We start from the raw sequence: 23,506 nt of genomic DNA, 5'->3' as shown, positions 1-23,506 counted from the left end.
AAAGTTGGCAGCCCTGGACTCTGGTCATTGCAAAACTATTGAGTGGGCATAGTGTAACCTATAACATTCAATGTTTTTTGTCACTCATAATACTACTGACATTACTCTTATTATACAGATTATACAGTAATACAGTAGTAGTCTATAAACCCTTTGTGCTCACTTGTTCTTACTTTCATTGATAGCAGCTCAATCAGCTAAGAATAATCAATAAACCGAAACAGTTTCGTGCACGAGGGAATTTCAAAACCGAAGCTGTCTCGTGCACAAGGGAATTTCCCGTCCACGTGTCTGAATACACTATTTTGAAGGCGGGATCAAAACAAACACTCTGATTGGTTATGAGAACAAAACGCTAAAAATATCTTAAAGGGACATACACGAGTCACGTTATAAAACAATAAAAATGGCCTAACGTACTGATGCTTCTTTAAGACCACTTCAATTTAGCCTATTTTTTTTCTGTGTTCACGCCCTGTTTGAGGGCGGGTGATTTTCTAGCTGACGACTGTGAAATGAAATCAGCTTGTTGCTATTTGTCTCACACAGAATAAAAGTTTGCGTGGGGTGATACTGAGTACGGACTAAATCCATTTGGGTTTACAGTGAAAATATACCCTTTTCATTTTTCTATACACTAAGGACTATCTTGTGGTGAGTTCCGAGTCTTAATGTATCAAATAAGATTGAACACTGTCATTAACCTGTTGTTTTTTACATTGTTGTTTTGCTGGTCTGCATAGTTTGAAAGACCTGCCTGTGCTGTAAAATCTTGGACATTGTGTGTCATCATTGAGCCGCTACATTGTCTCTCACAACATCCCTGTATAGCCACTGGGATAAAGTGACTTTACCGACCCATTATGTGGCTATTTCTCACCGATATATGCCATCGGATGAATATTTTACTAACTTTTGTCTTGACAGTAGTTGATGGGTGTTGTATTATGACAACAATCGTAGCCAACCTTGTATGCTGTTTTACTTTTCGCGCTGCGATCTCTGTAGAGCTACCGTCTGTCGGCACGGTGTCGGCATTTCCAGCTTCTGGTTGGTTTACTTAAACTCTAAACAAGCACGCAATTTAACCAGGTACTCACACTGGAAAAGAGCACATCTATATTGTCGACTATGTAATTCGTTCAACTTTGATTATTAACGTGCATGGCTTATAAACAAAGGAATAAGCAAGTTTAATAAGACAGCTATTACAGGTTGTTCTGAAATAATCCGAGCGCGTTACGATAAAGAAGAGAATAAAGATTATCTGCGGCCGCACAATAAATGAGTTGAGAGAGACGGTTGTCATTGTCATATCTCACAGTTTAGTGTCTCTGAGGTAGTATAGCCCATATAATGTCAGTTACCTGAATGGTTTTAGTGTCCTTTGCCCGACCCACCCGTCTTGACCACACTCCTTATCCAAAACCTCACTTTCCCAAATAACTATATGCAGGGACACAGATAAAGAACTAGTTGTCACTGTCAGATTTCCAAATAGTGTGATGGGGGTAGATAATTATTACAGGGGGCTGCATTTGTGTCTCTGTGCGTGTGTATGTACACTGTATATGTGTGTAGTGTTTTTTGGGGGGTGATGGTCTTCTTTGTGGTGTAGGGTCTTCTTTGTGATGGAGAGTATTCTTTGTGGTGTGTACATGACTCTGAGTATAACGTTCAACTATGTGTTGTTTATGACATTAGTGCTGTGTATGGGTGTGAATGTTAAGCTGAGCTGATGTGAGTGTGTTGTCAGTATCTGCGAAGGTGGTGTTTGGAGTTGTATTAAGTGATAGTAGGCTATTTGTAAGTCCATGAACCCAATACAGTAGGGGGAGCCACTGGCTGACACACTCTTAAAAGGGCAGACTTTGGTCTGTGGCAGAGAACTGAATGGAAGTAGTAAGAGAAATAACCTAAGTATATATTTTCCACATTTTGTTATGTTACAGCCTTGTTCTAAAATGTATACAATAATTTTTTACTCTCATCAATCTACACATAATACCCCATAATGACAAAGCAAAAACAGGTTTTCAATTTATTTTGCAAATGTATTACAAACACAAAACAGATACCTTATTTACATAAGTATTCAGACCCTTTGCTATGAGACTCGAAATTGAGCTTAAGTGCATCCTGTTTCCATTGATCATCCTTGAGATGTTTCTACAACTTGATTGTGGTCCACCTATGGTAAATTCAACTGATTTGACATGATTTGGAAAGGCACAAACCTGTCTATATAAGGTCGCCCAGTTGACCGTGCATGTCAGAACAAAACCCAAGCCATGAAGTCGAAGGAATTGTCCGTAGAACTCCGAGACAGGATTGTGTCGAGGCACAGATCTGGGGAGGGGTACCAAAAAATGTCTGCTGCATTGAAGGTCCCCAAGAACACAGTGGTCGCCATCATTCTTAAATGGAAGAAGTTTTGAACCACCAAGACTATTCCTAGAGCTGGCCGCCTGGCCAAACTGAACAATCGGGGAGAAGGCACTTGGTCAGGGAGGTGACCAAGATGGTCACTCTGACAGAGCTCCAGGGTTCCTCTGTGGAGATGGGAGAATCTTATCAGAAGGACAACCATCTCTGCAGCACTCCACCAATCAGGCCTTTACGGTAGAGTGGCCAGATGGAAGCCACTCCTCAGTAGAAGGCACATGACAGCCCACTTGGAGTGTGCCAAAAGGCACCTGGAGGAATCTCAGACCATGAGAAACAAGATTCTCTGGTCAAATGAAACCAAGATGGAACTCTTATTGCCTGAATGCGTTTGGAGGAAACCTGGCACCATTCCTACGGTAAAGCATGGTGGTGGCAGAATCATGCTGTTGGGATGTTTTTCAACGGCAGGGACTGGGAGACTAGTCAGGATTGAGGGAAAGATGAGAGGAGCAAAATACAGAGAGATCCTTGATGAAAACCTGCTCCAAAATCTGTGCAAAGCTTGCAGCGTCATACCCAAGAAGACTCAATACTGTTTTTGCTGCCAAATATACTTCAACAAAGTACTGAGTAAAGGGTCTGAGAACTTATGTAAATGTGATATTTCAGTTGTTTGTTTTTTTAATACATTTTCAAAAATGTCTAAACCTGTATTTGCTTTGTCATTATGGAGTATTGTGTGTAGATTGATGCAATGTGGAAAAAGTCAAGGGGTCTGAAAACTTTCTGAATACGAATACACTGTATTTTCTTGCAACTTCCATGTTCTTGTCTTGTTTGCCAGAACAAAGCACTAAGTGGTTTTCCACATAGGGCTTATTGTGAATGCATACAGCGTGGCATAGCAAACCCCAGAATAATAGGCACTAAAGAGACTGAGGCAAATCTCTTTGGGTGAATAAATTAAAAAGTGTCCTCAGAAGCTGGCATGTTGACAAATCCAAGGAGAGAAGAGGAGAGTGGCTCTGTCTCTCTTCCTCCAAGGCTGTCATTACCCATTTGTTGCACTCTCATTTGGAAGTGGTGTGTTAGTAGCCTAACCCTGCCTTAAAGGCTTGATGGAGAGTTCTGAAAGGGTTCACAAGGTTACTTACATTTCAGAAGTATTTTCATAACTCGTTTGACCCCCATATTTCTGAAGGTTGCAATGCTGTGAATTAACCAAGCAGGGAGATTGTTGTCTGCTAATCTCTTGTGGACAGACTACGTAAGCATAAATGGTACAGTAGAGCTGTCATGTGTGGAGCAAATCAAATCCAATTTTATTGGTCACATACACATGGTTAGCAGATGTTGATGCAAGTGTAGTGAAGTGCTTGTGCTTCTAGTTCCGACTATGCAGTAAAACCTAACAATTAATCCAACAAATTCACAGCAACTACCTTATACACACAAATGTAAAGGGATGAACAAGAATATGTACTGTACATATAAATATATGGATGAGCGATGGCGTGTGGCATAGGCAAGATGCAGTAGATGGTGTAGAATACAGTATATACATATGAGATGAGTAATGTAGGATATGTAAACATTCTTAAAGTGGCGTTATTTAAAGTGACTAGTGATACTTTTATTACGTCAGTTTATTTAATAAGTGGCCAGAGATTTGAGTATGTATGTTGGCAGCATGTTAGTGATGGCTGTTTAACAGTCTGATGGCCTTGAGATAGAAGCTGTTTTTCAGTCTCTCGGTCCCAGATTTGATGCACCTGTACTGACCTCGCCTTCTGGATGATAGCGGGGTGAACAGGCAGTGGCTCGGGTGGTTGTTGTCCTTGATGATCTTTTTGGCCTTCCTGTGACATTGTGTGCTGTAGGTGTCCTGGAGGGCAGGTAGTTTGCTCCCGGTGATGCGTTGTGCAGACCGCACCACCCTCTGGTGAGCCTTGTGGTTGAGGGCAGTGCAATTGCAGTACCAGGTGGTGATACAGCCCGACAGGATGCTCTCGATTGTGCATCTATTAAAGTATGAGTGTTTTAGATGACAAGCCGCTGTTGTGCCTTCTTCACCATGCTAACTGTGTGGGTGGACCATTTCAGTTTGTCCGTGATGCGTACACAGAGGAACTTAAAACTTTCCACCTTCTCCACTACTGTCCTGTTAATGAGGGGGGGGGGGGGGAGCTCCCTCTGCTGTTTCCTGAAGTCCACGATCATTGTCGTCTGCAAGCTTGATGATTGAGTTGGAAGCGTGCATGGCCACACAGTCATGGGTGAACAGGGAGTACAGTAGAGGGCTGAGAACTCACCCTTGTGGGGCCCCAGTGTTGAGGATCAGCGTGGTGGAGATGTTGTTTCCTACCTTCATCACCTGGTGGCGGCCAGTCAGAAAGTCCAGGATCCAGTTGCACATGGCGGGGTCGGGATCCAGGGTCTCAAGCTTAATGACGAGTTTGGAGGGTACTATGGTGTTAAATTCTGAGCTGTAGTCAATGAACAGCATTCTCACATAGGTATTCCTCTTGTCCAGATGGGATAGGGCAGTGTGATGGCGATTGCGTCGTCTGTGGACCATTTGGGGCGGTAAGCAAATTGGAGTTGGTCTAGGGTATCAGGTAGGGTGGAGGTGATATGGTCCTTGACTAGTCTCAAGGCACTTCAGGATGACAGGGATTGGTTGAATATGTCCATAAACACACCAGCCAGCTGGTCTGCGCATGCTCTGAGGACGCCGCTATGGATGCCGTCTGGGCCAGCAGCCTTGCGAGAGTTAACACTTTTAAATGTTTTACTCACGTTGGCCATGGAGAAGGGCTGTAGGCTTTGGTAGCGGGCCGTGTCAATGGCACTGTATTGTCCTCAAAATCCCCATCTACAATAAATGCAGCCTCAGGATGTATGGTTTCCAGTTTACATAGAGTCCGGTGAAGTTCTTTCAGGGACGACGAGGGATCTGCTTGGGGGGGATATACACGGCTGTGACTATAATCGAAGAGAATTCTCTTGGAAGATAATGCAGTCAATATTTGATTGTAAGGAATTATAGGTTGGGTGAACAAAAGGACTTTAGTTCCTGTATGTTGTTGTGATTACACCATGAGTCGTTAATCATAAGGCATACACCCCCACCATTATTTTTACCAGAGAGATGTTTGTTTCTGTCGGCACAATGCGGGAAGAAACCGGGTGGCTGTACCGACTCTGACAACATATCCCAAGTGAGCCATGTTTCCGTGAAAGAGAGAATGTTACAATCTCTGTCTCTCTGAAAGGCAACTTGTGCCCTAATTTCATCCACTTTGTTATCTAGAGATTGGACGGTATTAGTTCCGGTGCTTTGGACAAATCACATTTTCACAGGTGTTAGCATCTTTTGAATTTCGGAAGAGGAAGGGATATTTGGCCGCTAGTCTAGTTTCCGATCTCTTCTCAACACATATGAACCCAGAACTTAATCGAGCATCTGACCGATTACACAATACTTTAGTTCTGGGTTAACCAAGATTATTTTCTCTGCTAGCCTAGGGCCTGAAACACTGGAAGTACTGGGGGGATCCTTAAGTGTGATCTTGAAGCAATGTTGTACAGAATCTTTTAACTTTTTTGTTGTTTTTTACAACTGTCATGAACTATTTATTATAAGCAAGTCTTTAGAGACCAAGCTTCAGTTTTGCCATATAAACCTATTAGTCAGATATGCAAATAATTTGTTGTCTAGGCTACTCTGCATGTTGTAGTCTCAATCCTTTGGACTGTATGAGGGACCAAGCTAGCCACAGGTCTGCTGGGTTGAGATCGGAGAGAGATGGCGACTGCCTCTCGCTCAACCAAACCCCCGATTTAGGTACATTTAGCCAACAAGTCTCTTAGCCCCAGCCAATTGTGTGGTTTGATGACTGTGATGAGCTGAACGATTTGTCTAAATCAGCAGTGTGCTTCACAACCACAGACTGAGCAGATCTCTGCTAGTTTTCTGTTCCACATAGATATCCCCCACTGACCTGGGTCTGCTCTGTCTGGATCAGCCAGTGTGGGTTTTATTTATGGAAGGGTAGTTATTATGGATTAGAAAGTTGTCTTTAATGATAATTAAATGTTAAATGTACTCTGCCTGAGGTCCTGCCTGAGGTCATCTCATTAGTACAGAGACAGACATGTTTAGAATCCACATTGATTTGAAGGTAATGATCTCAATTTATCAAAACAGTAGTCAAAGGAAGTCTTAGCAGAGCAATAGGCCCAACTCCCTCTCAATTTCTCTCTTCTCCCCCTAGGCAGGTCTTGGCAGATCGCCGCCGTATGGACGATGAGGAGGATGATGTGTTTGAGCCAGACTCCCACTGCTGGCGCACAGCCTTCAGGGAGATAAAGTACGAGGACAGGGGAACCCAGACACCCAGCCCTGTCCTGCCACTGCCCAATAATATGCTACCCTGCGGGGTGGCCCAGGAGCCCAGACTACTCTTCTACGGTACGGCCACACACACTATGTTAAAACACACCCACGCAAACACAGTGTGTGGAATAGATAAGAGTGGAGCTCTGCTGTACTCCGCTCTTGGCGCCTGATAGTCCCAGCCACAGCAGCTTTTATTACCTGTGTGTAGTGTACCCAGCTGCTTTCCCATTCAGATGGCGCCATTAGGTGATTTAGCCTGGCCCTGATGTGACAACAGGCCGTACCTGTATAACTGACCCTTTACTAGAACACCAAGGATAGCTGTCTGTCAGTGATGCCCTCTCTGTCCTGTCACACTACAGATAATACTGGTAATGGAAAAGATTACTGTATCTGAACTTTGGCGTTGTTATGAGTTGCAGAGCATATGGCACTCTCAATGAACATTAAGATATTGACCTGACCAGTATCTATGGCTTTTTTCCCACAGGCAACGCAGGCTTTCGATTGCACTTCCCAGCGCAGTTTGAGCGTGTTGGAGACCAGGGGCCTCTGGGAGAGCGAGGGGGGATGGAGCGGCTCAATCGGCAGCCCCAGCTGCCAGCACGCAGCATAGAGGTCTGCATTGGACAGAAACTCCAACTCATCGGAGACCAGTTCCACCAAGAACACCTTCAAGTGGTGAGAATACCCACCATGACTGACTGCACAGCACAGCTAAAGTCCACTGAGCAGGCCTACTGTACTCAGAGGTCTGCTGAGAGAGAGACTGAGCAGCAGAAGTGGCTTCTTTACGGGCATCCATTGTGGTCATGTCTCAGTGTCCCGTGTTTGTTTTGGCTAGTCAGTGAGCATGCATTAGCCCAGTGTTCTGACCTCTCATTCTACCCCCCCAAGACGTAGCTTAACCAGGGCAGCCTTTTCCCACACTCACCCCTTCCCTCCCGGCCTCAGCTTCCTGTTTATTTCTCTCTGCCTTTCTCACCCCATTTCCTCCCTATGCTGCCACGGCGCCACAGGGGGCATGGAGGAGTCCACACCAAACACTATACTATGGTCGGGGTGACACTTTTAGTTCATGTACTGGCTGCATTGAAGTAGTCAAGACTATTCTCTCTTGACATACTATAGGTTAGGTTGTATTGGTGGTAGAACCGTGGATCATTGAGTGTTTCTTTCTGCAGAGCACCAATAGCACATTTAGAGGGAAAGGAAAACACAGAGTCAAAGACACACTCACACACACTCTTACACACATAAACACACTCAACACATTCTCACACAGAGACTAAGCTGAAGTGACTGGACTAGGTAAACATGTTGTACTGGTGAACAGCTGTGGTTAGGGAGTCTGACCAACTTAAGAAAACCGTCTTGCATTTCCTTAAAAGCTCTTTCATGAATTGCATGGACCTCTTGAGTCTAAAGCATGAAACACACAGAGAATCTCACTGCCGATAGACTGCTGACTAGGTACTTACCACAGTGGGAGGTCATTCCTTCACTTGCTAGAACAAAAGCGGTACCTGCTGCATTCCGCCCCAGTAGCAACGAACCTGCCATTTCTATTTGTAGAATCGCAATGCTCGTCAGTGGCCAACTACTTGACTTTGAGCCAATCAGAGAGCACGAACCCTCACGTGGGGGAGCCATCAGGAGTGACAACAAAAAGGAAAAAATAATATTTTTTTTCTGTACATTCATGGTTAAATGTCATGAGCCAGTCATACTTCATATGCAATGTAGGCTATGGGATGGTAACTAGTTAAGTACACAGATGCAATACAATGCACACAACACTAAATACTTCCTCCAAACTAGCTAACACTGTAGTTAGTATTGACATAATTAAAGCTGCAATATGTAACTTTTTGGGGGACCCAAAAATTCACAGAGATCTGTCATTTTTATGGAAAACAAGTCTAAGAAGGGGTAGATCGGTTCTATGTGCACTATGCCTATGCTTCCCTGTCTTGTACACCACCACAAGTTTTGTGAAAATACATTTTTGGTTATGGAAAATATATTTCACAGCAGTTTAGATGGCACAAGGATCTCTACACTATACTTGCTTGTTTTGTCACAACTGAAATTAGGTGAACTATTCAAATTTTAGCAACCAGGAAATGGCTGAGTGATTTCTCTGTAGTGCACCTTTAAATCACAATGGAGTAGTGTCTGTGAAACAGCTGCCTGTGTTAGCTGCCAAGTTAGTGCAGTGTCCTTAGCTAGCTAGAAAGCTATATTGTGCTAGCTAGCGAATATGCTAACATTAGGTAGCTAGCAAAAAAATTGGCTATGGGCCGGCACTGGCAGTATGAGATTATGGAGAGGGAATTAAGTAGTTTCTTCATCATCTTGCTAGGTAGTTATCTAGCTGTGGCCATCTGGGATTTCTACAAAATAGCAATATTTAACGTAGATATCTAGATTTCATTGGAATCTAAACCATAAATTAAGCAACACCAACAGACATGCGTTTTTCAAACAATGCTTCTGCCACCATCTGGTTTGGAGTATTTTAACAAGGCTGTGGATGACGACTTCAAGGTCTTTGCTGTGTGAACACAAAATAGATTGACTGCCGACACTGTTCAGAGGTGCTAAGGCAGGCAAACATTTGACAATCCTACCAGTGTGTTTGAGCTACAGTGCATTCTGAAAGTATTCAATCTACACACAATACCCATAATGACGAAGCCAAAACAGGTTTTTAGAACTTTGTGCACATTTATAAAAAATATTACGTATACATAAGTATTCAGACCCTTTACTCAGTACTCTATTAAAGCACCTTTGGCAGCGATTACAACCTTGAGTCTTGGGTATGACGCTACAAGCTTAGCACACCTGTATTTGGGGAGTTTCTCTCATTCTAATCTGCAGATCCACTCAAGCTTTGTCATGTATCCAACATGAGTGTCGCTGCACAGCGATTTTTCTGGTCTTTCCAGAGATGTTTGATCGGGTTCAAGTCCGGGCTCTGCATGGGCCACTCAATGACTTTCAGAGACTTGTCCCGAAGCCACTCCGTCATTGTCTTGGATCTTTCCTATGGGTCATTGTCCTGTTGGAAGGTGAAACTTCGCTCCAGTCTGAGGTCCTGAGAGCAGGTTTTCATCAAGGATTTTTCTGTACTTTGCTCCGTTCATCTTTCCCTCGATCCTGACTAGTCTCCCAGTCACTGCCGCTGAAAAACATCCACACAGCATGATCCTGCCACCACCATGCTTTACCGTAGGGATGATGCCAGGATTCCTCCAGACATGGCGCTTGGCATTCAGGTCAAAGAGTTCCATCTTGGTTTCATCAGACCAGAGAATCTTGTGTCTCATCGTCTGAGTCTTTTAGATGCCTTTTGGCAAACTCCAAGCGGGCTGTAATGTGCCTTTTACTGAGGAGTGGCTTCCATCTGGCTGATTGGTGGAGTGCTGCAGAGATGGTTGTCCTTCTGGAAGGTTCTCACATCTCCACAGAGGAACTGTGGAGCTCTGTCAGAGTGAACATCGGCCAAGGCCCTTTTCCACCGGTTGCTCATTTTGGCTGGGCGGCCAGCTCTGGGAAGAGTCTTGGTGGTTCCAAAATGCTTCCATTTAAGATTGATGGAAGCCACTGTGTTCTTGGGGACCTTCAGTGCTGCAGACATTTTTTTTGGTACCCATCCCCAGATCTGTACTGCGACACAATTCTGTCTCTGAGCTCTAGGGCCAATTCCTTCAACCTCATGGCTTGGTTTGTGTTCTGACATGCACTGTCAACTGTGGGACCTTATATAGACAGGTGTGTGCCTTTCCAACTCATGTCCAAACAATTTGAATATGACCACAGGTAGACACCAATAAAGATGTAGAAACATCTCAAGGATGATTCATGGAAACAGAATGCATTTTTTCTCCCACACTCCGCTGAGATTTTATTAATACCACAGACTTCTGTCCTGCAGCCACAGTGCACTGTGACTCATCTGATATGACACAGGACATTGCAGGCAGGCGTTATTACACTAGGGCTATGATACACTGACTGACACACAGCTTAGCCTCAGCAGACACAGGCCAGGGCAGGGTATAAGGGAAGTGTCTCTCCCTCTCTCGTTTCTCACTGGGTAAACACAACAAGTAACATCAGTTAGTATGAGAACAATGTGATGTCATATCCTGAAGCTACAGAGCGATAGGGCTCACACACTGCTAACCTCAGTAATTAACCTCTCCCGGGCAGGTGGGACGGTAGCTTCCCACCTGGCCAACATCCGGTGAAATTGCAGAGCGCCAAATTCAAAATACAAAATGGCTAATATAAAAAATTCATAATAATACAAGTGTCAGATGATTCTTTAGCTTAGCATCTTGGTAATCGAAGCACTTGGTCCAATTTACAATAGGCTTTACGGAGAAAGCATAGCATTTGATTGTCTGAGGACAGCGCCTCACGTACTTCCTGCATTAATATAAATTCATAACCTGCACAGGTGTCACAAAACACAAAAATAGCGATAAAATAAAGCACTTACCTTTGAAGATCTTCATCTTTTTGCAATCCAAAGGTCCCCAGTTACACAATGAATGGTCGTTTTGTTCGATAAATATATATATCCCAAAAACTCTGTTTGGTTGGCGCGATTTGTTCAGTAATCCACTGGCTCAAAGGCGGTCAAAACATGCAGACGAATACATCCTAATAGTACTGGTAAAGTTTGTCAAAACATGTCATGTTTATAAAGAATCCTCAATTATCTAAATAATCAATAATATTTCAACTGGACAATTGTGTATTCAATAGAAAGGAAAAACAGCGAAGGACGCGCACACGGTCACGCGCGCAAACCAGCACTTCATGTAATCAGTGTCCACTAACCAAAAGGTCTTTGCCTTTGTCGTTTTTCAAAATACAAGCCTGAAACCATGTCTAAAGACTGTTGACATCTAGCGGAAGCCGTAGGAACTGCAACCCGAGTCCTAGTTATGAGACTTTTGCATAGAAAACCATAGGAAAGTCAAATGACCAAAAAAATAAATATTCCTGGATGGATTGTCCTCTGGGTTTCACCTGCAAAATCAGTTCCGTTATACCCACAGACAATATTTTAACAGTTTTAGAAACTGAGTTTTCTATGCAATAATACCAATTTTATGCATATCCTAGCTTCTGGGCCTGAGTAACAGGCAGTTTACTTTGGGCACGTTTGTCATCCAAACTCCAAAATACTGCCCCTGCCCCAGAGAGGCTAAGGAAAAAAACAACCACGTGAGGCATTGTTTTTTAGATTTCCGAATCGCAGAGAATAGTGGATCTGGAATATTCGAGTGGACAGAATTATTGTTCTTGTATGCAGAGCCCACTCAGCCCAGGGAGTTATACAGGCCAGAGTCTCTGAGAGTTTATCTTGGCCTGTCTGGCTGCTGTTGAGTGATGCTTGTACAGACTAACCCAAAACAGATACGTGTGGTTTGTATGCGTGATGTCAAGTTTAGCCCATGTCTGCTATTCCTGGCGCTGTGATTTTGTTGTGTATATAAGTCTTCAGCAGTGAGGTAGGTACACTCATTTCCGTGCTGCATGTATGCACACACCCACATAAACTCAGAAAAAGACAGGACCTGTCTTTCAAAGATAATTCATAAAAATCCAAATAACTTCACAGATTTTCATTGTAAAGGGTTTTTAACACTGTTTCCCATGCTTGTTCAATGAACCATAAACAATTAATGAACATGCACCTGTGGAACGGTCATTAAGACACTACCAGCTAATGGGCCTCCCGGGTGGCACAGTGGCTAAGGGCGCTGTACTGCAGCTGTGCCACCAGAGACTCTGGGTTCGCGCCCAGGCTCTGTCGTAACCGGCCGCGACCGGGAGTTCTGTGGGGCGACGCACAATTGGCCTAGCGTCATCGGGGTTAGAGATAATTTTGCCGGTAGGGATATCCTTGTCTCATCGCGCACCAGCGACTCCTGTGGCGGGCCGGACGCAGTGCACGCTAACCAAGGTTGCCAGGTGCACGGTGTTTCCTCCAACACATTGGTGCGGCTGGCTTCCGGGTTGGATGCGCGCTGTGTTAAGAAGCAGTGCGGCTTGGTTGGGTTGTGTATCGAAGGACGCATGACTTTCAACCTTCGTCTCTCCCGGGCCCGTACGGGAGTTGTAGCGATGAGACAAGATAGTAGCTACTAACAATTGGATATCACGTAATTGGGGAAAAAACAGGGGTAGAAAAAAATATATTAAAAAAAGACACTACCAGCTTACAGGCGGAAGGTCACAGTTATGAAAACTTAGGACACTAAAGAGGTCTTACTACTGACTCATCTGTGTGTGCGTGCTTTAGGCATGCTGCAAGGAAGCATGAGGACTGCCGATGTGGCCAGGGCAATAAATTGCAATGTCTGTACTGTGAGATGCCTAAGACAGAGCTACAGGAAGACAGGATGGACAGCTGATCGTCCTCAGTGGCAGACCACGTGTAACAACACCTGCACACGATCAGTACATCCAAACATCACACCTGCGGGACAGGTACAGGATGGCAACAACAACTGCCCGAGTTACACTAGGAACGCACAATCCCTCCATCAATGCTCAGACTGTCCACAACAGGCTGAGAGAGGCTGGACTGAGGGCTTGTAGGCCTGTTGTAAGGCAGGTCCTCACCAGACATCACCGGCAACAACGTCACCTATGGGCACAAACCCACCGTCTCTGGACCAGACAGGACTGGCAAAAAGTGCTCTTCACTGACGAGTCGCAGTTTTGTCTCAACAGGGGTGATGGTCGGATGCGCGTCTATCGTCTAAGGAATGAGCGTTACACCAAGGCCTGTACTCTGGAGTGGGATCGATTTGGAGTTGGAGGGTCCATCATGGTTTTGGGCGGTGTGTCACAGCATCATCAGACTGAGCTTGTCATTGCAGGCAATCTCAACGCTGTGCGTTACAGGGAAGACATCCTCCACCCTCACGTGGTACCCTTCCTGCAGGCTCATTCTGACATGACCCTCCAGCATGACAATGCCACCAGCCATACTGCTCGTTCTGTGCGTGATTTCCGGCAAGACAAGAATGTCAGTGTTCTGCCATGGCCAGCGAAGAGCCTTGGATCTCAATCCCATTGAGCACAGGTCTGGGACCTGTTGGATCGGAGGGTGAGGGCTTGGGCTAGGGCTAGAAAAATTGGGCGTGCAAAATTATTCAGCCCCCTTAAATTAATACTTTGTAGCGCCACCTTTTGCTGCGATTACAGCTGTAAGTCGCTTGGGGTATGTCTCTATCAGTTTTGCACATCGAGAGACTGAAATTTTTTCCCATTCCTCCTTGCAAAACAGCTCGAGCTCAGTGAGGTTGGATGGAGAGCATTTGTGAACAGCAGTTTTCAGTTCTTTCCACAGATTCTCGATTGGATTCAGGTCTGGACTTTGACTTGGCCATTCTAACACCTGGATATGTTTATTTTTGAACCATTCCATTGTAGATTTTGCTTTATGTTTTGGATCATTGTCTTGTTGGAAGACAAATCTCCATCCCAGTCTCAGGTCTTTTGCAGACTCAATCAGGTTTTCTTCCAGAATGGTCCTGTATTTGGCTCCATCCATCTTCCCATCAATTTTAACCATCTTCCCTGTCCCTGTTGAAGAAAAGCAGGCCCAAACCATGATGCTGCCACCACCATGTTTGACAGTGGGGATGGTGTGTTCAGCTGTGTTGCTTTTACGCCAAACATAACGTTTTGCATTGTTGCCAAAAAGTTCAATGTTGGTTTCATCTGACCAGAGCACCTTCTTCCACATGTTTGGTGTGTCTCCCAGGTGGCTTGTGGCAAACTTTAAACAACTATTTTTATACACTTGTTATATCTATAAGAAATGGCTTTCTTCTTGCCACTCTTCAATAAAGGCCAGATTTGTGCAATATATGACTGATTGTTGTCCTATGGACAGAGTCTCCCACCTCAGCTGTAGATCTCTGCAGTTCATCCAGAGTGATCATGGGCCTCTTGGCTGCATCTCTGATCAGTATTCTCCTTGTATGAGCTGAAAGTTTAGAGGGACGGCCAGGTCGTGTTAGATTTGCAGTGATCTGATACTCCTTCCATTTCAATATTATCGCTCCTTGGGATGTTTAAAGCTTGGGAAATCTTTTTGTATCCAAATCTGGCTTTAAACTTCTTCACAACATTATCTCGGACCTGCCTGGTGTGTTCCTTGTTCTTCATGATGCTCTCTGCGCTTTTAACGGACCTCTGAGACTATCACAGTGCAGGTGCATTTATACGGAGACTTGATTACCACGGTGCGTCCTTTATTTAAAAGGGGATATCAAGCTGATCCTAACTGTTATAGGCCTATTTCTATGTTGCCCTGTTTATCAAAAGTGTTGAACACACTGACTGGCTTTCTTGATGTCTATAGTATTCTCTCTGGTATGTGGTTTCCGCTCAGGTTATGGATGTGTCACTGCAACCTTAATGGTCCTCAATAATGTTGCCATTGCCAAGCAATGTTGTGCTGCTATTTTATTGACTTGGCCAATGCTTTTGATACGGCAGACCATTCCATTATTGTGGGCCGGCTAAGGAGTATTGGTGTCGCTGAGGGGTCTTTGGCCTGGTTTGCTAACTACCTCTCTCAAAGAGTGCAGTGTCTCAGCCACTGCCTGTCACCAAGGGAGTACCCCAAGGCTCGATCCTAGGCCCCATGCTCTTCTCAATTTACATCAACAACATAGCTCAGGCAATAGGAAGCTCTCTCATCCATTTATATGCAGATGATTCAGTCTTATACTCAGCTGGTCCCGCTCTGGATTTTGTGTTCAACACTCTACAGCAAAGCTTTCTTAGTGTCCAACAAGCTTTCTTTGCTCCTAACCTTGTTCTGAACACCTCCAAAACAAAGGTCATGTGATTTGGTAAGAAGAATGCTCCTCTCCCCACAGGTGTGATTACTACCTCTGAGGGTTTAGAGCTTGAAGTAGTCACCGTATACAAGTAATTGGGAGTATGGCTAGAAGGTACATTGTCCTTCTCTCAGCACAAGCTGCAGGCTAAGGTTAAATCTAGACTTGGTGTCCTCTATCGTAATCGCTCCTCTTTCACACCAGCTGCCAAACTAACCCTGATTCAGATGACCATCCTACCCATGGTAGATTACGTAGACGTAATTTATAGTTTGGCAGGTAAGGGTGCTCTCCAGAGGCTAAATGTTATTTACCATTCGGCCATCAGATTTGCCTTCAATTATCCTTATAGGACACATCACTGCACTCAATACTCCCCTGTAAACTGGTCATCTCCGTATACCCGTCGTAAGACCCACTGCTTGATGCTTATTTATAAAACCCTTTTAGGCCTCACTCCCCCCTATCTGACACAAACAACACCCGTTCTGCCAGTCACATTCTGTTAAAGGTCCCCAAAGCACACACATCCCTGGGTCGCTCATCTTTTCAGTTCGCTGTAGCTAGCGACTGGAATGAGCTGCAACAAACACTTAAACTGGACAGTTTTATCTCCATCTCTTCATTCAAAGACTCAATCATGGACACTTACTGACAGTTGTGTCTGCTTCGCATGATGTATTGTTGTCTCTACCTTCTTGCCCTTTGTACTGTTGTCTGTCCCCAATAACGTTTGTACCATGTTTTGTGCTGCTACCATGTTGTGCTGCTGCCATGTTATGTTGTGTTGTCATGTGTTGCTGCCATTCTAAGTTATTTTTTATTTTATATTTTATTTTTAATCCCAGCCCCCGTCCCCGCAGGAGGCCTTTTGCCTTCTTGTAGGCCGTCATTGTAAAGAATACTTTTTCTTAACTGATTTGCCTAGTTAAATTAAGGTTAAATAAAATGCATTAAAAAAAGTCTGGCAAGTGTCTGTTCTCTATCACTGTCATTTTAGACAGTTGGTAGTGTGACTCATGACGAATGAGGGAGCTACAGGGTGGGCCCACACCTTGTCACCCTCTCTGTGCTGAGCAGGGTGGAGGAACCAGAGGAGGAGACAAGGTCACTGCTGCTGTTTTTACAGGACATTATGGCTGTGAGAATGTACACATTAGAGGTCGACCGATTAATCAGAATGGCCGATTTAATTAGGGCCGATTTCAAGTTTTCACAACAATTGGAAATCTGTATTTTTGGATGCCGATTTTGCCTTTTTAAAAAAAAATGTTTTACACCTTTATTTAACGAGGCAAGTCAGTCAAGAACACATTCTTATTTTCAATGACGGCCTAGGAACGGTGGGTTAACTGCCTTGTTCAGGGGCAGAATGACAGATTTTTACCTTGTCAGCTCAGGGATTCAATCTTGCAACCTTACGGTTAACTAGTCCAAAGCTCTAACCACCTGCCTCACGAGGAGACTGCCTGTTACGCGAATGCTCTAAGAAGCCAACGTAAGTTGCTAGCTAGCATTAAACTTATCTTATAAAAAACAATCAATCAATCATAATCACTAGTTATAACTACACATGGTTGATGATATTACTAGTTTATCTAGCATGTCCTGCGTTGTATATAATCGGTGCGCATTCGCGAAAAAGGACTGTCGTTGCTCCAACGTGTAACCATAAACATCAATGTCTTTCTTAAAATCAATACACAGAAGTATATATTTTTAAACCTGCATATTTAGCTAAAATAAATCCAGGTTAGCAGGCAATATTAACCAGGTGAAATTGTGTCACTTCTCTTACGTTCATTGCACGCAGTCTGTTACAGCATATGTGCAACAGTTTGGGCAGCCTGGCTCATTGCGAACTAATTTGCCAGATTTTTACGTAATTATGACATAACATTGAAAGTTGTGCAATGTAACAGCAATATTTAGACTTTGAGATGCCACCCGTTAGATAAAATACGGAACAGTTCCGTATTTCACTGAAAGAATAAACGTTTTGTTTACGAAATGATAGTTTCCAGATTCGACCATATTAATGACCCAAGGCTCTTATTTCTGTGTGTTATTATGTTATAATTAAGTCTATGATTTGATAGAGCAGTCTGACTGAGCGGTGGTAGGCACCAGCAGGCTTGTAAGCATTCATTCAAACAGCATTTTTGTGCGTTTTGCCAGCATCTCAAGCATTGCGCTGTTTATGACTTCAAACCTATCAACTCCCGAGATTAGGCTGGTGTAACTGATGTGAAATGGCTAGCTAATAGCGTCTCAAACGTGACTCTCTCTGAGACTTGAAGTAGTTGTTCCCCTTGCTCTGCATGGGCAACGCTGCTTCGATGGTGGCTGTTGTCGATGTGTTCCTGGTTCGAGCCCAGGTAGCGGCGAGGAGAGGGATGGAAGCTGTTATACTGTATACTGTTACACTGGCAATACTAAAGTGCCTATAAGAACATCCAATAGTCAAAGGTATATGAAATACAAATCGTATAGAGAGAAATAGTCCTTTAATTCCTATAATAACTACCACCTAAAATGTCTTACCTGGGAATATTGAAGTCTCCTGTTAAAAGGAACCACCAGCTTTCATATGTTCTCATGTTCTGAGCAAGGAACTTAAACGTTAGCTTTCTTACATGGCAAATATTGCACTTTTACTTTCTTCTCCAACACTTTGTTTTCGCGTTATTTAAACCAAATTGAACATGTTTCATTATTTATTTGAGGCTAAATTGATTTTATTGATGTATTATATTAAGTTAAAATAAGTGTTCATTCAGTATTGTTGTAATTGTCATTATTACAAATAAATAAAAACAATCGGTCGATTTAATCGGTATCGGCTTTTTTTGGTCCTCCAATAATCGGTATTGGTGTTGAAAAATCATAATCGGTCGACCTCACATTAATGTCATTGTGTGGCGTAGCAGTATTTGTTGATCAAATATATTGTGTTAACCTAGTCAGTTGTACAACTGAATGCATCAACTGAAATGTGTCTTCCTCATTTAACCCAACCCATCTGAATAAGAGAGGTCTGGGGGGGCTGCCTTAATCGACATGCACGTCATCAGCGCCCAGGGAGCAGTTGTCGTTGCGCAAGGGCAGAATGGCATATTTTTCCACCTTTCCGGCTCGGGGATTCAAACTAGGCGTACATACAGCATTACTGACTGTCACAATTGCCTATAATAGGCTTCACCCTCTGTCAGAGTTGGCCAGTTCAGGTGTAATCACAGACAGATTGATGTGCTTGGTTATGTGCTTTCTAGTTGTAATTAGATGTAAAGGCACAACTTTAATAAGTGCTGCTACCCTAGCTGTTATTAGCGCTGTGTCTCTAGGTGAACCAAACTGAACAAAAATATAAACGCAACATGCTACAATTTGAAAGATTTTACTGAGTTAAAGTTCATATAAGGAAATCAGTTAATTGAAGTAAATTCATTAGGCCCTAATCAATGACAGAGAATACAGATATGCATCTGTTGGTCACAGATACCTTTTAAAAAAAAAAGGTAGGGGCATGGATCAGAAAACCAGTCAGTATATGGTGTGACCAGAAATTGCCTCATGCCATGCATCACATCTCCTTTGATTAGAGTTCAGGCGGTTGGTTGTGGCCTGTGGAATGTTGTCTTACTCCACTTCAATGGCTGCGCGAAGTGGCTGAATATTGGCGGGAACTGGAACACGTTGTCGTACACGTCAATCCAGAGCATCCCAAACATGCTCAATGGGTGATGTCTGGTGTGTATGCAGGCCATGGAAGAAATGGGACATTTTCAGCTTCCAGGAATTGTGTACAAATCCTTGCGAGATGGTGCCGTGAATTATCATGCTGAAACATGATGTGATGGTGGTGAATGAATGGCACGACAATGGACCTCAGGATCTCATCACGGTATCTCGGTGCATTCAAATTGCTATTGATAAAATGCAATTGTGTTCGTTGCTCGTAGCTTTTGCCTTCCCATTCCATAACCGTACTGCCACCATGGGGCATTCTGTTCACAACATTGACATCAGCAAACCGTTCGCCCACACGACGCCATACACGCTGTCTGCCTTCTGTCCAGTACTGTTGAAACCGGGATTCATCTGTGAAGAGGACACTTCTCCTTCGTGCCAGTGACCATCGAAGGTGAGCATTTACCCACTGAAGTAGGTTACGACGCGGAACTGCAGTCAGGTCAAGACCCTGGTGAGGACGACAAGCACGCAGATGAGCTTCCCTGAAAAGGTTTCTGACAGTTTGTCCAGAAATTCTTTGGTTGTGCAAAACCACAGTTTAATCAGTTGTCTGGGTGGCTGGTCTCAGACAATCCCGCAGGTGAAGAAGCCGGATGTGGAGGTCCTGGGTAGGCGTGGTTACACATGGTCTGTGGTTATGAGGCCGGTTGGGAGTACTGCCAAATTAGAGAAAGGAACATTCAATTATCTGGCAAACGTTCTTGTGGACATTCCTGCAGTCAGCATGCCTATTGCACGCTCCCTCAAAACTAGAGACATTTGTGGTATTGTGTTGTGTGACAAAACTGCACATTTAAGAGTGGCCTTTTATTGTCCCCAGCAAAGGGTGCACCTGTGTAATGATCATGCTTTTTAATCAGCTTATTGATATGCCACACCTGTCAGGTGGATGGATTATCTTGTCAAAAGAGAAACGCTCACTAACAGGGATGTAAACAAATTTGTGCACAACATTTGAGAGAAATACGCTTTGTGTCCGTACGGAAAATTTTGGGGATATTTTACTTCAGCCCATGAAACATGGGACCAACACTTTACATGTTGCGTTTATATTTTTGTTCAGTATAGTTCAATTTGTGCTTTGGGTAATGTATATTTATGAAGCAGACTTCATCGTTATTATGCAATTATCAAAATATCCCCAGTTTAACTTTTGATAAATGCTATATCACAAAACTAGTGCTATCAATATTCCCAGTAGTACCTCAAATATCCGATGGCTATACAATAATGTATCTCTTCCTTTTACAAAAACGGGTGCGGGTGTGGAAAGTGCATGAGCCTGTTTGAAACTGGCACCAGCTTATGCAACGCTCTGCAAAGTTCATCTCACTGTATGGGGGCTAGTGGAAACCTGGGTCTTATCACATTGCAAAGTGCAGGCTAGTTGTAAACAGGTTGATTTCTGGGCTTGCACACATGCTGCATCAGATGTCATGTTAAGAAACAAGTCAACTCGGCAGTCACGCTTTGGTGGAATTGGTTTACAACGGGAGAATGTTGTCTGACACTGGCAATGTGCTAAGCTTTTTTTTGTCAAAGCTTTTTATCCAGCCTATTGTTGCTCTTTGTTGATGTGTGACGTGTATCTGAAATAGTTGTGGTGTTATCAGGTCCGGTAGTGTCTGTGTTTCGTCTGTGGAGCTAAGCTCAGCTCTCGTACTGAGATATGTTCCTGTGGATCCATGCCCCTCCTCAAGTGCTCTCTAGTCCTATATAGTGCAATTATCTTATCTCCTCCTCTATGGCAGAGATAGCGTTATCCTCCAAATCACACACCATCCAGTTGGCTCTCCAGCCTGAGGGGGAGAGGGAGGCTGCTCCTGATGTGCTGTTGATTCTGTTTCCATAGACTTGCTGTGCAATGAATGTGTCTGTGGCATGGGGTGGGGTGGAAGTTAGTGTTACATTCTCAATCCTGTTCTCAATCCTGCACACAAAGAACCTGCAGTAATAAGTAGTGCTGGACACACACAGATATTGTAAGAATATCATAGCCGTTCCGGTGTCTGGTTATGACCTATCCCTCCTCAATTCACCATGTTGATCTCTCTCAATCACTATCACCACCCATCACACACCAACACACATCCACAGCTCCAACTGAAGACCCTGGTAAAGGAATGATTACATTTTTTAATTGAGTAGGCCAGTTCCCTGTCCTTATGCTGTTCTGACTCGGTTGTTTTTCTCCCTTGTTTTGTTGCAGTATCACCGAAACCAAAGGAACATGAGGCCCTTGTGGTGGCGCCTGGCCTCGGCTCTGCTCACCCTGCTGTTTGAGCAGGAGGCCATCGCTGGAGGGGGGAGAGCAGGGTGGAGGTGATGGAGAGGACCAGCCCATCCCAGACTACCCCTCTCCCACAGGAACTGGACTCCAAATGGCACTGTCAAATTTAACACGGGTCTGTTGGGGAAAAATTACAAAAGAGAAAAGGTCCCCGCGGGACGGAGACAACCATTTTTTACGAGGTTGTTTTTTTCCAAGAAGATGCCATGTTGTTTCACGAGATTCCTCTACTGGACGATGTCCGTATTTTGGTAATTGTTTGATGTAGTATTTTGTACAGTACATTATTCCTGTTGAATTTGTTTGCACTTCCGTATGTGTACATCTTGAATGACCTCCATGGTCCCGGGAATGCCTTGTCAATGTCTTCTACCACAACCCAATGACTGTTGACAAGAACCAAGCAGAAGAAAGAAAGAGATGGAGGGATCTGAAGAAGGGAAAGAAGAGTGGTTCATAGGGTTTTCTTTTCTGAAATTTCCAGGAAATAATTGGTCAAACTTGATAACTTACTAATTTCCAAAGATGCAGTCTCTCAGAACAAAGCAGTTTTCACCTCAACCTTCTCCTCAATGGGGTTGTGTATACTGTTATATTACATGTTGATTATTCTTTGCTCTTCCAGTCACTTTTATTGTTTTGATTTCAATAATTGTTTTCCCATCGTCACCAAAAATAATGAAACATCCAGTGGCTTCCGATGTGGTAAATGCCACTTTGTGGTGTGAAGGTAGATACAGTACATAGCCGCGGGAAATAGGGGTGCTGCAGCACCCCCTGATAAAAAAGTGTGTATATATATATATATATATATATATATAACATTTGTGAACTAGGCCTTTATTACTGCTGTATTAGCAGAGAAAAATACTCTTTAGGACCCCCACCCCCCTTCAACAGCACTCCCAAAACATCTACCCGCAGCCATGATACAACTTCCAAAGCAAAAGTGGATCCCACGAGTTACTCAAAGAGAACACCAGGTTTTCAATCATAGTTTATTTCATAGTTATCTTTTACTAATTTCATAAATCCCCGAACTGGACCCCAGACATTGTAAGAGATTGTGCTGATAATTTTTTTTGTTTTAAGACTACCAGGCCCTTCAAGTGGAGCTATGTATCCACACTGTTTGCACTATAGTACATCAGTCAGGAGTAGATTCGGTTACAAAGCCAACCTCTGTCATTTAATGAAGGTTTTTAACTGTATCTGATTTGCAATGGTAACATTACAATGTTTTCATTCACATGACTAAGCTGTATCTTCCCAGGAAGTGACTGAATATGGCCTGTTATCATTAGAATAAAACATCTGAGGTACAAGTGATGCTGGTTAAATGAATGCCTCATTGAAATTCCAATGTTTTTTAGCCCTCCAATCGATGTGCTCTCTAACCCACTGTCAGAGATGCACTCTGTATTCTGGACACCAAAACAAACATGTGAAACATCTTCCCTCCTCTCAGGATTCTTGCATGGGCTTTTATATATATATATATATTTTAACCTGTGGAGTGATCTTGTATTAGTTCTTTGTCCTCAGATCCTGTGGTGTAACTTTTGAATAGAAATCACCACTGATAATCCAATTGACAAGAGAACGTGTCTGAGATTAGAAATGAACTGGTAGTATGCAAGACTGTAATTACTATTGAAATATGAATCTTTTTGAAGACACTGCTGTATTCTTGAAGATGCTGTTTGTTGTACATTTTATTGCCTTTTTACTTCACTTTTTGTCCATTTTGAAGTAGCAGTATATATCATGAGGCTGTAATTTCAG

General features: G+C 43.5%; 1 protein-coding gene across 2 annotated transcripts; it reads left to right on the top strand.

Moving 5' to 3' along the window:
• Positions 1-515: 515 nt before the first annotated feature.
• On the top strand, positions 516-23,400 carry LOC110497960 (bcl-2-modifying factor-like). Of its 2 annotated transcripts, XM_021574449.2 has the most exons (4): positions 516-654; positions 6,666-6,862; positions 7,281-7,471; positions 21,641-23,400. In XM_021574449.2, the coding sequence occupies exons 2-4, from the start codon at positions 6,691-6,693 to the stop codon at positions 21,755-21,757; spliced, it is 480 nt and encodes a 159-aa protein (XP_021430124.2). In that variant the 5' UTR covers positions 516-654; positions 6,666-6,690; the 3' UTR covers positions 21,758-23,400. The 2 variants fall into 2 exon arrangements, with proteins under 2 accessions (XP_021430124.2, XP_036810803.1); XM_036954908.1 differs by lacking the exon at positions 516-654 and having other exon boundaries at positions 6,414-6,862.
• The last annotated feature ends 106 nt before the right edge of the window (positions 23,401-23,506 follow it).

This window comes from Oncorhynchus mykiss, chromosome 19, assembly GCF_013265735.2.
Source record: "Oncorhynchus mykiss isolate Arlee chromosome 19, USDA_OmykA_1.1, whole genome shotgun sequence".
Taxonomy (NCBI): Eukaryota; Metazoa; Chordata; class Actinopteri; order Salmoniformes; family Salmonidae; genus Oncorhynchus; species Oncorhynchus mykiss.
The sequence above is the reverse complement of the archived record's forward strand: the minus strand, read 5'-3'. Positions and strand labels throughout refer to the sequence as shown.